Source organism: Loxodonta africana, chromosome 10, assembly GCF_030014295.1.
Source record: "Loxodonta africana isolate mLoxAfr1 chromosome 10, mLoxAfr1.hap2, whole genome shotgun sequence".
Classification (NCBI taxonomy): Eukaryota; Metazoa; Chordata; class Mammalia; order Proboscidea; family Elephantidae; genus Loxodonta; species Loxodonta africana.
The window spans coordinates 71,939,214-71,955,688 of record NC_087351.1 but is presented as its reverse complement, the minus strand read 5'-3'; the positions used below and the strand labels follow the sequence as shown (position 1 = coordinate 71,955,688).

The 16,475-nt window shown below is 37.4% G+C and overlaps 1 protein-coding gene across 1 annotated transcript in view; it reads right to left on the bottom strand.

The window, feature by feature from the left end:
- The window catches only part of LRRC9 (leucine rich repeat containing 9), a 134,971-nt gene extending 118,707 nt beyond the window's left edge, over positions 1-16,264 (bottom strand). Inside the window, exons 1-4 of the mRNA XM_064292546.1 lie at positions 15,710-16,264; positions 15,214-15,432; positions 1,473-1,613; positions 706-769 (exon numbers count right to left, since the gene is read on the bottom strand). Coding sequence (XP_064148616.1) covers positions 706-769; positions 1,473-1,613; positions 15,214-15,432; positions 15,710-15,757 — 472 coding nt within the window. The 5' untranslated portion in view covers positions 15,758-16,264. The remainder of the gene's footprint in view (positions 1-705; positions 770-1,472; positions 1,614-15,213; positions 15,433-15,709) is intronic.
- Positions 16,265-16,475: the final 211 nt, after the last annotated feature.

Genomic DNA, 16,475 nt, shown 5'->3' with positions numbered 1-16,475 from the left:
TGTTGAAGAACAAAGATGTCACCCTGAACACTAAGGTGCGCCTGACCCAAGCCATGGTATTTTCAATCACATCATATGCATGTGAAAGCTGGACAATGAATAAGGAAGACTGAAGAAGAGCTGACGCCTTTGAATTGTGGTATTGGCGAAGAATATTGAATATACCATGGACTGCCAAAAGAACGAACAAATCTGCCTTAGAAGAAGTACAACCACAATGCTCCTTAGAAGCAAGGATGGCGAGACTGCGTCTTACATACTTTGGACATGTTGTCAGGAGGGATCAGTCTCTGGAGAAGGACATCATGCTTGGCAGAGTACAGGGTCAGCGGAAAAGAGGAAGACCCTCAACGAGGTGGATTGACACAGTGGCTGCAACAATGGGCTCAAGCAAAACAACGATTGTAAGGATGGTGCAGGACTGGGCAGTGTTTCATTCTGTTGTGCATAGGGTCGCTATGAGTCGGAACTGACTTGACGGCACCTAACAACAACAATAACATATGAATAAGATTAACAGTATCATTGTATAATTAATTACAAGTGATTAATGGGCAATACTTTCACATCGTATAATCAAAGGTTTAGAAACGCTTTGTTAAGATATCTTATAAAAAAGTCTAAAAGAAATCTAATTGGGTACTTTTTATATTGATAGCAAATGACTGCAGCATTATCACAGACTCCAAATGAAACAGTACATACCAATGCTACTTATTAGATTTCCAGCAAGGTTGAGATCACTTAACTTCTTCAAAGTTTGTAAGCCCTAAAAATTTAGAGGACAAATAGTTTAGGAAAAAATCATTAAAATCTGTAGTTACAAACCATCTGATCAATCTAGTTAGTTCACTGGCTGTGCTGAGCACTGGGTGCTGTGCACTTCACAAGCAAGAGGGAAGTAGGTGCCTCACTGAAGCCATCCTTGTTTCTCTATACTGGAACCTGGAGAGAATTACTGGAGGAGAAGGGAACGGGGAGGGGAATAGAGAGAAAAAGACGAGGAGAAGAAGGAAAAAGAACACACCACACAGCGTGTTGTATAATCTTTGGTAAGTTATAGTCTCTCTTAACTTTTTTAAAACCTGCAAAGCAGGAATAATAACGTCTACTTCTCAGATTTGGTGTGAAGAGTAAAGAAAATGATGTATACAAAGCCTTTTGTACCTTATAAAATGCTATATCCATGTTGGAAACCCTGGTGGCACAGTGGTTAGGAGCTACCTCTGCTAACCAAAAGGTTGACAGCTCAAATCCATCTGGGAAACTCTATGGGGCAGTTCTACTCTATGGGGTGGAACTGACTCCATGGCAACAGGTTTGGTTTTTGGTTTCGGTACATACATGTTATTATTAACGATAATTATAAGTCATGAATATTTCATTTCTTAAACATAATATGACGTGGACATTGTGGTTTAAACTCCACAATAGTTATTTACCTTACATATAAATCATTGAAATTATCTTACCTCAATATTTTTAATTGCATTGTGGTTTAGCCAAAGAACCTCCAATCTGATTAATCTCTCTAAATTTTCTATTTTGGAAATTTTATTATAATATAAATATAGTTTTTCCAAATTTCTACATCCTTGAAGATCTTCAATTTTCTGTTAAAAAAAAAAGGAGACTGAATAGTATTAGTTTAAGTTTCATCATTAATCCTTTGATTTTTAAAAGAAAATACAATTATAAACTTTTTTGTTAAAATAAACTATTTTACTGTACATTTTCTTTTTAAAATCACATTTTATTGCAAAATCAATATCCAGCAAAATGAACTAAAATTTTTAAAGGAAAAAATACAATTTATCTTCCTAAAAACAACTATTTTCAATTCGGCATATTCCCCTTCAATTTTAATCAACTCTAGGCGCATTTTTATATGGTTACAATCATAATGCATGTACAATTTTTTTTACTTAAGATCATCTAAAATGTTTTTATTTATTTATTTTTATTGTGCTTTAAGTGGAAGTTTACAAGTCAGTCTCTCATACAAAAATTTACATACACTTTGCTATGTACTCCTAGTTGCTCTCCCCCTAATGAGACAGCACATTCCTCCTCTCCACACTGTACTCCTCGTGTCCATTCAGCCAGCTCCTATTCCCCTCTGCCGTCTCAACTGCCCTCCAGACAGGAGCTGCCCACATAGTCTCATGTGTCTACTGGAGCCAAGAAGCTCACTCCTTACCAGTATCATTTTCTGTCTCATAGTCTAGTCCAATCCCTGTATGAAGAGTTGGCTTTGGGAATGGTTCCTGTCTTGGGCTAAGAGAAGGCCTGGGGACCATGACCTCCAGGGTCTTTCTACTCTCAGTCAGACCATTAAGTCTGGTTTTTTAATAAGAATTTGAGGTCTGCATCCCACTGTTCACCTGCTCCATCAGGGATTCTCTGTTGTGTTCCCTGTCAGGGCCTTCATTGGTCATAGCCTGGCACCATCCAGTTCTTCTGGTCTCAGGCTGATGTACTGTCTGATTTATGTGGCCCTTTCCGTCTCTTGGGCTCATAATTACCTTTTGTCTCTGGTGTTCTTCATTATCCTTTGCCCCAGGTGGGTTGAGACCCATTGATGCATCTTAGATGGCTCCTTGCTAGTGTTTAAGACCCCAGACGCCACTCACCAAAGTGGGATGCAGAATGTTTTCTTAACACATTTTGTTATGCCAATTGACCTAGGTATCCCCTGAAACCATGGTCCCCAGGCCCCCATCCCTGCTACTCTGGCCTTCAAAGCATTTGGTTGTATTCAGGAAACTTCTTTGCTTTTGGTTTAGTCCATTTGTGCCGACCTCTCTTGTATTGTGTGTTGTCTTTCCCTTCACCTAAAATACGTCTTGTCCACTATCTAATTAGTGAATACCCCCTCCCCCACTCTCCACCCTGTAATCATCAAAGAGTATTTTCTTCTGTGTTTAAACTATTTCGTGAGTGGTATCATACAATATTTGTCCTTTTGCACCTGACTAATTTCACTCAGAATAATCCCTTCTAGGTTCCTCTACGTTATGAAATGTTTCACAGATTCATGGTTGTTCTTTATCACTGCAAAGTATTCCATTGTGTGAATATACCATAATTTATGTACCCCTGCATCTGCTGTTGGGAGCCTTGGTTGCTTCCATCTTTTTGCTATTGTAAACAGTGCTGCAATGAACATCGTGTACATATATCTGTTCGTGCAAAGGTTCTTCTCGAGAATGTATTCTGAGTAATGGGATTGGTGGATTGTATGGTAGTTCTATTTCTAGCTTTTTAAGGAAGCACCAAATGGATTTCCAAAGTGGTTGTACCATTTTACATTCCCACCAGCAGTGTATAAGTGTTCCAGTCTCTCCACAACATTTATTATTTTGTGTTTTTTGGATTAATGCCAGCCTTGTTGGAGTGAGATGCTAGCTCACTGTAGTTTTGATTTGCATTTCTCTAATGACTCGACGGCACTGGGTCTGGGTTAATGGCTAATGATCGTGAGCATTTCCTCATGTATCTGTTAGCTGGCTGAATGTCTTCTTTGGTGAAGTACCTGTTCATATCCTTTGCCCATTTTTTAATTGGGTTGTCTTTTTGTTGTTGAGTTTTTGCAGTGTCATGTAGATTTCGGAGATCAGACGCTGATTGGAATTGCCCTAGCTAAAAAATTTTTCTCACTCTTTAGGTTGTCTTTTTACTCCATTGGTGAAGTCTTTGGATGAGCATAAGTTTTGATTTTTAGGAACTCCCAGGTATCTGGTTTCTCTTCTGGTGTTTGTGCATTGTTAGTAATCTTTTGTATACTGTTTATGCCATGTATTAGGGCTTCTAGCATTGTCCCTATTTTTTCTTCCATGATCTTTATCATTTTAGAGTCAGTATTTAGGGCTTTGATCCATTTTCAGTTAGTTTTTGTGCACGGTGTGAGTTATGGGTCTTGTTTCATTTTTTTGCAGATGGATATCCAGTTATGCCAGCACCATTTGTTAAAGAGACTGTCTTTTCCGCCATTTAATGCACTTTGGGCCTTTGTCAAATATCAGCTGCACATGTGGATGGATGGATTTATGTCTGGATTCTCAATTCCATTCCACTGGTCTATGTATCTGTTGCTGTACCAGTACCAGGCTGTTTTGACTAGTGTGGCAGTATAATATGTTCTAAATCAGGTAGTACGAGGCCTTCCACTTTGTTCTTCTTTTTCATTAAAGCTTTACTTATTTGGGTTGTCTTTCCCTTCCATATGAAGTTGATGATTTGTCTCTCCATCTCATTAAAAAGTGTTGTTGGAATTTGGATTGGAATCGCATTGTACCTATACATCATTTTGGGTAGAATAAACATTTTCACAATGCTGAGTCTTCCTATCCATGAGCAAGGTCTGCTTTTCCACATATGTACATCTTTTTTGGTTTCTTGCAGTAGTGCCTTGTAGTTTTTTTTGTACAGGTCTTTTACGTCTGGTTAGATTTATTCCGAAGTACATTATCTTCTTGGGGGCTATTGTAAATGGTACTGATTTGGTGATTTCCTCTTTGGCGTTCTCTTTGTTGGTGTAGAGGAATCCAACTGATTTTTGTATGTTTACCTCATAACCTGATACTCTGCTAAACTCTTCTATTAGTTTCAGTAGTTTTCTTGAGAATTCTTTAGGGTTTTCTGTGTAAGATCATATCATCTGCAAACAGAGATACTTTTACTTCTTCCTTAACAATTTAGATGTCTTTTATTCCTTTACCTAACCTAATTGCTAGGACCTCCAGCACAATGTTGAATAAGAGTGGTGATAAAGGGATCCTTGTCTGATTCCTGTTCTCAAGGGGAATGCTTTCAGACTTTCCATTTAAGATGATGTTGGCTGTTAGCTTTGTATAAATGCCCTTTATTATGTTGAGGAATTTCCTTTCGACTCTTATTTTGCTGAGAGTTTTTATCATGAAAGGGTATGGGACTTTGTCAAATGCCTTTTCTGCATATTGATAAGATCATGTGGTTCTTGTCTTTTGTTTTATTTATATGACAGATTACATTAATTGTTTTTCTAATGTTGAACCATACCTGGTATGAATCCCACTTGGTCATGGTGAATTATTTTTTTGATGTGTTGTTGAATTCTGTTGGCTAGAATTTTTGCATCTAAGTTCATGAGGGATATAAAAAACCAAACCCGTTGCTGTCAAGTTGATTCTAGCTCATAGCGACCCTATAAGGACAGAGTAGAACTGCCCCTTAGAGTTTCCAAGGAGTGCCTGGTAGGTTCAAATTGCCGACCTTTTGCTTAGCAGCCCTAGCAATTAACCACTACACCATCATATAGCTCTATAATTTTCATTTTTTGTGGTGTCTTTACCTGTTTTTTTGGATTGGGGATATGGTGGCTTCATAGAATGAGTTTGGGAGTACTCCATCCTTTTCTATGCTCTGAAATACCTTTAGTAGTAGTGGCGTTAACTCTTCTCTGAAAGTTTTGCAGAATTCTTCAGTGACGCAGTCAGGGCCAGGGCTTTCTTTGGTTGGGAGTTTTTTAATTACTTTTTTCAATCTCTTCTTTTGTTATGTGTTTATTTAATTGTTCTACCTCTGTTTGTATTAAAGTAGGTAGTGTGTTTCTAGAAATTCATCCATTTCTTCTAGGTTTTCAAATTTGTTAGAATACAATTTTTCTTAGTAATCTGATACGATTCCTGTAATTTCAGTTGGTCTGTTGTGATATTGCCCATCTCATTTCTTATTCGGGTTATGTGCTTCCTCTCCTGTTTTTCTTTTGTCAGTTTGGCCAATGGTTTATCGATTTTGTTAACTTTTTCAAAGAACCAGCTTTTGGTCTTGTTAATGCTTTCAATTGTTTTTCTGTACTCTATTTCATTTAATTCTGCTCTAATTTTTATTATTTGTTTTCTTCTGGTGCCGGAGGGCTTCTTTTGTTGCTCTATTTCTATTGTTCAAGTTGAAGGGATAATTCTTTGATTTGATAATTCTTCTATTTCTATGTGTGCATTTATTGCTGTAAATTAACCTCTGAGCACTGCTTTACCTGTGTCCCAAAGGCTCTGATAGGAAGTGTTTTCATTCTCATTGGATTCTATGAATTTCTTTATTCCATCCTTAATGTCTTCTATAACCTGGTCGTTTTTGAGCAAGGTGTTGTTCAGTTTCCAAGTGTTTGATTTCTTTTCCCTGCTTTTTCTGTTACTGAATTCCACTTTTATGGCTTTATCGTCAGAGAAAGATGTTTTGTAATGTTCCAATGTTTTGGATTCTGTTAAGGCTTGCTTTGTGACCTAATAAGTGGTCTGTTCTAAAGGATGTTCCATGTGCATTGGAAAAGAAAGTATACTTTGCTGCTTTTGGGTGGAGTGTTCTGTATACGTTTATGAGGTCAAATTGGTTGATTATGGTATTCAGATCTTCCATGGCTTTACTGAGCTTCTTTCTGGATGTTCTGTCCTTCACTGAAAGTGGTGTGTTAAAGTATCCTATTATTATTATGGAGCTAACTATCTCACTTTTCAGTGCTGTTAGAGTTTGTTTTATGTATCTTGAAGCGCTGTATTTAATATGGTCATATCCTCCTGGTATACTGTCCCTTTAATCATTATATAGTGTCCTTCCTTATCCTTTGTGGTGGGTTTTACTTTAAAGTCTATTCTGTCTGAAATTAATATTGCCACTCCTGCTCTTTTTTGATTGTTGTTTGATATATTTTTTTCCATCCTTTGAGTTTTTTTTGAGTTTTAGTTTGTTTGCATCTTTAAGTCTAAGGTGTGTCTCTTGTAGGCAGCATAGAGATGGATCATGTTTTTTAAATCCATTCTGCCACTCTGTCTCTTTACTGGTGCATTTAGTCCATTTACATTCAGCATAATAATAGAGAGGTATGAGTTTAGTGCTGTTATTTTGATGTCCTTTTTTGTGTGCTGTTGACAGTTTATTTTTTCTACTTAATTTTTTGTGCAGAGTAGTTTTTCCTTATATATTTTCTTTTCCTCTTTTTCACTGTCGTTGCTTTTGTTTTCGTTGAGTCTTTACATTTTTCTTGTATTTAATTTGATGTGTAGGATTGTTAGCCTCCTTTGTGGTTACCTTAATATTTACCCCTATTTTCCTAAGTTTAAACCAAACTTTTATTTCTTTATGTCATCTTGAGTTCCTTTCCATATGAAAGATCTGTGACTACATTTTTTAGTCCCTCTTTATTGATTTAATGCTGTCATCTTTTACATTATGACATCGCTGTTTCCCTGTTTTGAGTGTTCTTTTTAATCTTTATTTATTTTTGTGATTGCCCTATCTGGGTTGATATCTGGGTGCTCTGTCCTGTGTTCCAGTCTTGGGTTGATATCTGATATTATTGTTTTTCTAACCAGAGGACTCCCTTTAGTATTTCTCGTGGTTTTGGTTTGGTTTTTGCAAATTCCTTAAAATTCTGTTTATCTGGGAATGTCCTAATTTCACCCTCATATTTGAGAGACAGTTTTGCTGGATATATGATTCTGGGCTGGCAGTTTTTTTTTCCTTCAATGCTTTATATAAGTTATCCCATTGCCTTCTTGCCTGCATGGTTTCTGCCAAGTAGCCCGAGCTTATTCTTATTGACTATCCTTTGTAGGTGACTTTTTTTTTTTTTTTTTTTTTTAATCTCTAGCCGCTCTTAAAATTCTCTTTGGTTTTGGAAAGTTTGATTATAATACATTTTGGTGACTTTCTTTTGGGATCTACCTTATGTGGGGTTCGATGAGCATCTTAGATATCTTCTCATCTTTCACCATATCAGGTAAGTTTTTTACCAACAAATCTTCAACAATTCTCTCTGTATTTTTTGTTTTCCCTTCTTGTTCTGCTACTTCAATCACTTGTAGGTTATTTCTCTTGATAGAGTCCCACATGATTCTAAAAGTTTCTTCATTTTTTTTAATTCTTTTGTCTGATTTTTCTTCAAATATATTGGTGCCAAGTGTTTTATCTTCCACGTCACTAATTCTGTCTTCCAGCTCCTCAATTCTGCTCCTTTGACTTTCTATTGCGCTAATTCTGAAATTTTATTGTTAATCTTCTGAATTTCTGATTGCTGTCTCTCTATGGATTCTTGCAGACTATTAAATTTTTCATTATGCTCTTGAATAACCTTCTTAATTTCCTCCACTGCTTTATCTATGTGTTCCTTGGCTTGTTCTGTGTTTTGCCTGATCTCTTGAAGAGTTCTGTAAATTAATCTTTTGTATTCTGCCTCTAGTAATTTCAGGAAGACCTCTACATCCAGAAGAGTCCTTGACTCTTTAAGAGCTTGCTGATGTGATCATGGTCTGCTTCTTTATGTGATTTGATATTGACTGCTGTCTCCAAGCCATCTATAAGTTATTGCATTAATTTATTTTATGTTTGCTTACCATATCCTAGCTTCTTGCTTTGTTCTGTTTTGATATACCCAGATAGGCTGCTTGAGAGAGCACCTCTGAAGCTCTAGGAAACCTTGGTGGTGTACTGGTTAAGTGCTACAGTTGTTAACCAAAGGGTTAGCAGTTTGAATTCACCAGGCGGTCCTTGGAATCTCTATGGGGGAGTTCTACTCTGTCCTAAGGGTCACTATGAATCAGAATTGACTCAACAGCAATGGGTTTGGGGTTTTTGGGTTTTTGAAGCTCTACTGTCCTGTAACCTGGTGGCTATAGCTGTTTCCACATATATGAGCCTAGGAGTCCCTTCACTTTTATTTTATGGGTTCAGCTCAGGTGTCCAGGTAGTCAGTCACCAAGTATGTGGTGCAGGTTCTGTCCTACAGTCTTAGATGGGCAGGGGTGACTGGTGTAGGCACAGGTATCTGGTCGCAGCAGTGGATCATGCTCTGAACAAGGCAGGGGGCTGACAACCATCCCCCAAGCGTCTGTGAGGAAACCGCATCCCTGTTCCCTAGAGCACACAGGTGGTTGGATTATGCAGCTGAACCATGGGCACCCATTGCTTTTGGCTGTAAGGACTCCGACGCACCATTTATCCTTGGACCCCTGTCGTGGGTGGCTAGGTGGTATGGGGGGAGCCTCCAGCCCTCAGGCCCCTGATATGGGTAGGTGAGGACCCTGTTTAATAGGCAGAGCACTGTCAAATGTCAAAAACCCACCTCTTCACCACATAGCTGAAACAGTTAAAATCAGATCTCAGGCACATATAATGTTGCAGTCTGCCAACAAGGGTCTAATCTCCTGAAATGGGCCCACGCAGGTCCACGCAGGGGTGAACGGCATTCAAAGCCTGCGGATCATTTCTGCCTGGACTGCAGCTGATTCTGCCCTGAGTTCTTAGCTTGGGGAGCCAGCAGATTATCTTTTCACCCTGTTTTTAATTTATTCCTTCTCCAAGGCCAGGAGAATGGCTGAGGGCTTGTAGCAGGACCTATCTCAGGCCCAGGGAAATCGACCATCACTGAAGCTGGCTTGGGGGTTGGGGGTGCAATAAAATAGACACAAGTACTTAGCTTCTGCTGAGAGCGCTATTCTCTGATTCTGGAGGTGTGAGTAGACTGTGCAACTCGCTGTCTCTCCCTGAGGAACTCGTGTCCTGAACACCACCAGCCTCGCTGAGGTCACATCAGGGAATCGTGCCTGAGGCACTCTGGTTCCTGTCAAGTTAGGTCCAGCAACTCCTCACTGCTTCTGAACCATCTCTCCCTCTCCCTGTGGCTCAGTCTGATTTCCTAACTTTGCCTTTGATGTTCAGGGCTCCTAGCTTGACATATAAATAATTGCTTCACTTGTTTTTTCGGGTCTTTGTTGTAAGAGGGATCACTGGAAGCATCAGGCTACTCCACCATCTTTGACCTGCCTCTAAAATGTTTTTATAATTTTTAAAATTATAATATTTAATACCTCTAAAATATTTCATGAAGTTGATGACTTAAAGAATTACTTCACGTATGGCAAATACATTTCAAATTTTTAGCTATTATAAATACTTCTGCAACAAATACCTTCATGAACACAGTTTTTTTTTTTTTTTTTTTTTTGCTGTTGGATTAATTCTCTAGGATAAAATCTTAGACTAAGGATTTCTGAGTTAAAAAAAAAAATTTGTGGCTCTTGATATATTCTGCTTTACTGCTTTTCAACATAAATGTTCTACTATACTACATATAAAAGTCAACTCAAAATGGATCAATGACCTATCTAAGACCTAAACTTTAAATCTGTTAGAAGAAAACATAGGTGAAAATCTCCCTGAATTGGATTTGGCAGTGGATTCTTAGATATGACACTAAAAGCACAGGCAACAAAACAGAAAAACTGGACTTCATCAAAATTAAAAACTTTAGGGCATCAAAGAACACTATCAAGAGAGTGAAAAGACAACCCACAGAAAGAAAATATTTGCAAATCATGTATCTGATAAGGGATTAATACCCAGAATATATAAAGAATCCCTACAATTCAACAGCAACAAAAAAAAACAACATCAACAACCCAGCTAAAAAATGGGTAAAGGACTTGAATAGCATTTGTCCAAAAAAGATAAGAAGTGGCCAACAAGCACATGAAAAGATGCTCATCATCCTTAGTCATTAGGAAAATGCAAATCTAAACCACAAGGAGACATCATTTCACAACTATAGGATGACAACTACAAAAAAAGAAAAATAACTGTGTTGGTGAGGATGTGGAGAAATTTGAACCAAACACTGGTACATTACCAGAAGGAATTTAAAATGGCTCAGCCACTGTGGAAAAGAGTTTAGTGGTTCCTCAAAAAGTACAACATAGAATTACCAGATCCAACAATTCTACTCAAAAGAACTGAAAACAGGGACTCAAACATGTATTTGTACACTCATGTTCATTGCAGCATTATTCACAAGAGGCAGAAAGTAGAAACAATCCAAGTGTCCATCAACAGGTGTTAAGCAAAATGTGGTATATACACACAATGGAATATCATTCAGCCATGAAAAGTAATGAAATTCTGTAGAGGTTACAGCACGGATGAGCCATGAAAACATTATGCTAAGTAAAATAAGCCAGACACAAAACTACAAATGATTCCACTTACTTGAGGTATCTAGAACAGGCAAATTCATAGAGACAGAAAGAATAGTAGTTACCAGGGGCTGGAGGGAGGGGGGATTGGGAGTTATTGCTTAATGGGTATAGGGTTTCTGTTTGGGATGATGGGAATGTTCTGGAAACAGATAATGATGAGGTTTACACAACACTGTGAATGTAATTAATGCCAACTGCACCTTTAAAAAAGGTTAAAAGGGTACATTTTCTGTTATACATATTTTACCACAAAAAAAATTTTTTTTTTAAGTAGCATAAGATCTATACAAAGATTCCCTGAGAGTATCCACCTTGAAATAATCTTTAAACCTTGGACCGAAACTATTCCATGAGGACACCTTTTAGCTAAATAACAGATTGGCTCATAAAATAAACAATGACATCCATGAATACTGTGCGTCTTTAAAAAATCACTGATATGAGACAAAATGGTCAATATTTATTCAAAAGCAAAGACAAGAAGGCAAGGAGACAGGGAAACTAGATTACTGGAAACGAAACAACCAGAATGGAAATAACGAGAAAGTTGACATGCTACGAAAAATGTAACCACTGTCTCTGAACAAATTGTGTAGAAATTGTTAAATAGGAACCTAATTTTATGTGTCACTGTTCACCGAAAACACAATAAAACATTTTAATTTAAAAAAAAAAGATCTATACAAAGAAACTCTGTGAAAAAGGGAAAAAAGCTTATTTAAGAACCCTCCTGAGAAAAGAGTATATCAAAAGGCATAAAAATTATGATCAAAGTTTGGCAACAATGACTGAACATAAGGAAGTCACTACCATTACAAACATAAGACAAATGCAGAGATCCCAGCTCAGTCAAGAGGGCAAGACAACAAAAAGAGCTGAAATATAGGTAGCAGATCTCAGGAAACAAAAAATAAGTAAGAAACAGCAAACAATGAAAGAGTTTTCTTGTAAAGAAGAAAAATAATGAGATGAAGGGAATAAAGGGACTCTTTTTTCTCATAAGAATTCCAGAATGATTTAATACTTTAATGTGAATGTATAATTTGATTTCATAGAAGGCATTAAACAATTGAACAGCTTTTTGTTTTCTTTCATCTATCTCTTTTTTTTTAATTGTACTTCAGATGAAGGTTTACAGAACAAACTAGCTTCTCATTAAAGAGTTAGTACTGTTTTATGACATTGGTTAACAACCCCACGACATGTCAGCGTCCTCCTCTCTCAATCTTGGGTTGTGTCCCTTTAGTCTCGTTCTGTTTTATGGCCTGTCTAATCTTTGGCTGAAGGGTGAACCTCAGGAGTGACTTCATTACTAAGCTAAAAGGGTGTCTGGGGGGCATCCTCTTCGGGTTTCTCCAGTCTCTGTCAGGCCAGTAAGTTTGGTCTTTTTTTTGTGAGTTTGAGTTTTGTTCTACACTTTTCTCCAGCTCTGTCCGGGACCCTCTATTATGACCCTTGTCAGAGCAGTCAGCAGTGACAGCCAGCCACCATCTAGTTGTATTGGACTCAGTCTGGTGGAGGCCATGGTAGGTGCGGTCCATTAGTCCTTTGGACTAACCTTTCCCTTGTATCTTTAATTTTCTTCATTCTCACCTCACTTGCTCCCAAAGAGATGAGACCAGTGGAGTATTTTAGATGGCTGTTCACAGGCTTTTAAGACCCCAGGTGCTATTCACCGAAGTAGAAAGTAGAACATTTTCTTTATAAGCTATGTTATGCCAACTGAGCTAGATGTTCCCCGAGATTATGGTCCCCACAGCCCTCAGCCCAGCAATGCAGTCCCTCAGGGAGTTTGGATGTGTCTCTGGAGCTTCCGTGACCTTGCCTTGTACAAGTTGTGCTGGCTTCCCCAGAATTGTGTACTGTCTTACACTTCAACAAAGTTTCCACTTATCTATTGTCTATTAAGTGTTTTTCCATCCCCACCCTTGCCCTCCCTCGTAACCATCAAAGATTCGTTTTGTATGTAAACCTTTTCATGAGTATTTAAAGTAGTGGTCTCATACAATATTTCCCCGTTTGTGATTGACTTATTTCACTCAGCATAATGTCCTCCAGATTCATCTATGTTATGAGATGCTTCACAGATTTATCATTGTTATCGTTGCGTAATACTTCATTTTGTGTATGTACCACAGTTTGTTTATCCATTCATCTGTTGATAGGCATCTAGGTTGTTTCCATCTTTTTGCTATTGTGAACAACGAACATGGGTGTGCATTGTTTATTTGTGTAACGACTCTTAATTCTCTAAGATATATTCATAGGGTGAGATTGTTGGATCATATAGTATTTCTATTTCTAGCTTTCTAAGGAAGTGCCATATCGTTTTCCAAAATGGTTGTATCATTTTGCATTTCTACTAGCAGTGCATAAGAGTTCCGATCTCCCTGAAGCCTCTCCAACATTTGTTATTTCCTGTTTTTTTTGATTCGTGCCAGTAATGCAGGGGTGAGATGGTATCTCATGGTGGTTTTGATTTGCATTTCTCTAATGGCTTTTTTTAATGGCTAGTGGGAAACCCTGGTGGCGTAGTGGTTAAGTGCTACCTCTGAAAACCAAACGACTGGCTGTTCGAATCCGTCAGCCACTCCTTGGGAACTCTATGGGGCAGTTCTACTCTGTCCTACAGGGTTGCTATGAGTCGGAATCGACTCGACGGCACTGGGTTTCAGGTTAATGGCTAGTGATCGTGAGCATCTCCTCACGTGTCTGTTGGCTGCTTAAATGTCTTCTTTGGTGAAGTGTCTGTTCATTTCCTTTGCCCATTTTTTAATTGGATTATTTGTCTTTCTGTCGTAGAGGTGTTGGATTTTCTTGTAGATTTTAGAGATTAGACCTTTGTCTGGTTTGTAATAGCCAAAAATATTTTTCCAGTCTGTAGGTTCTCTTTTACTCTTTTGGTGAAGCCTTTTGATGAGCATAAGTATTTAATTTTTAGAAGATCCCAGTTATTTAGCTTATCTCTGGAATTTGTGTGTTGTTGGTTATGGTTTGTATCCTGTTAATGCCATTAGGGCCTCTAGCATTGATTCTATCTTTTCTTGTATGAATTTTGCAGTTTTTGACTTTATGTTTAAGTCTTTGATTCAGTTTGAATTAGTTTTTGCATATGGTATGAGGTATGGGTTCTGTTTCATTTTTTTGCAGATGGACATCCAGTTTTGCCAGCATCATTTATTAAAAAGACTGTCTTTTCCCCATTTGATGGACTTTGGGCTCTTGTTGAAGATCAGGTGACCAGAGGTGGATGGATTTACATCTGGGTTCTCAATTCTGTTCCATTGGTAAATGTATCTGTCATTGTACCAGTACCAGGCTGTTTTGACTACAGTAGCTGTACAGCAGGTCCTGAGGTCAGGTACTTACTGCAAGTCCTCCTACTTTATTCTTCTTCAATAGTGCTTTACTTATCCAGGGCTTCTTCCCTTTCCATATAAAGTTAATGATTAATTTTTCCATCTCTTTAAAGAATGTTGCTTGTATTTGGATCAGGATTACACTGTATTTGTAAATTGCTTTGGGTAGAACTGCATTTTCACAATGTTGAGTCTGCCTATCCATGAGCATCATATGTTTTTCCATTTGTGTAGATCTCTTGGTTTCTTGGAGTAATGTTTTGTAGTTTTCTTTGTATAGGTCTTTTACAACCCTGGTTAGTATTTTATTTTTTTAGGAGCTATTATAAATGGTATTGTTGTCCTGATTTCCTTTTCATCGTTCTCTTTATTGGTGTATAGGAATCCAAATGATTTTTGTATTAAATGGCCCTTTTTGAAAAAAATAAAAGCTCTAATTTCTACACAACCAACAGCGTCTAAATAAACCGGATTTCACTAAGTAAGGAATCAAAACAAACTAGTTGCTATTGAGTTGATTTCAACTCATAGTGACCCCATGTGTTGTAGAGTAGAACCATGTTCCAAGGGTTTTCAAGGCTGTGACCTTTTGGAAGCAGATCACCAGGCCTCTGGATGAGTTCAAACTATATACTCCAGTGCTCAACCTTTTGCACGACTCAGGGACTCCTACTAGGTAATACTGGGTAATTTGATAAAAAAGCAGAATATGTTTATGTTTTGGTTCCTTATTTATATTTTCTCCTTTGCATAAATCTGTTTCTATCTTTTGCCCACTTATCTGTTTTAACCTACGCCAAAGAATTCAGGATAAAAGCTTTCATGTAAGGTCGTATGTTTAGACTTACCTCTATGAAGCATTCAGCAATCCAAAGTTCTTTAAGTAGTAAACAAGTCTCTAACCCTGAAATTTCTTTTATATCTTGAGCAATAATTGTGAGACTTGTTAAATTAGGAAATAATGATAATCCAACTATACGGGGATACCCTGAGAAAAACATCTCCAGTTTTGTAGTATCTGATCCTTCTTGTCCAACCATCTCATAAGATAAACCATTGCATAAACACTGTTTGAAAAAAAAAAGAATTTGGGTTATTACCTATTTTAAAAAAACCAAAAATTATTTTTGCCATTAGAAATTATAAACTGTCAATTGCACTGATGCTATTTTTATACCCTGACTAGAGGGAGAGTTGTACCACACATATGACTTTCCTTTGCTTTCAAAAGCTATGGGATAGAACAGATCTCTAGATAATCCTTCCACTTCCGAAAAGATGTGCAAAAACGTTCCTTTTAATATCCTCACCACTGTTGTTGAAAGAAATTTAGCTTTGACTCACCAATTCTTTAATTATTTCTTCTTGGCTTAGGTTTTCACTTTCAATCATCTTCCATTAAAAATAACGGTCATAATAATAATCTGTTAAGGAAAACAAAAAATTACAATAACTACTAGAGCCATGTCATTCCAAGTTGAAAGGGCTCTTAAAGTTATTTAGGTTGAACCACCCAATTTTGAAATCTTCACACAGCACATTACCAAGTGCCTGTTTGGACCCTAAAGCTGTCCATTCTATCTTAATTTTTCTGTTAGAAAGTTATTTTTTATTCTGAGTTTAATTCTTTCTCCCCATAAGTCTTCTACATTTGTTGTTATTCTACTTCCTGGGTTCAAATAAAATAAGTGTAATTCCTCTTCCATACAATGGGCCTTTAATACTTGAAGACAGCAGTCATCTCCAGTCTACCCATTACCTAGCTCCCAGTTCCTGTCTTTTAATTCTCTCACTAGACATCCCTTGTTTCTCTCTTCTGAACAAGCTTCCGTTTATCCTTCTTACACTGTGATGTTCAAAAATGAAGAGCTCTCTACGTGTATTTACAGAGCAAAGAGATGATTCCTCAGGGCTTAGCAACATACTTGGCTTGGTAATAAATGTTTATTAAAATGCATTCACCAACTTTTCTTTCATTCTTGATGACATGAATTGATTAATATTTAAATAGCTGCAACACAATTTAACCAAATTTTTCATAATTTTTAGTACTTTCATTATATTATCCAAGATATATGCTATTTAAATATATAGCAATTACAGTTTTGAC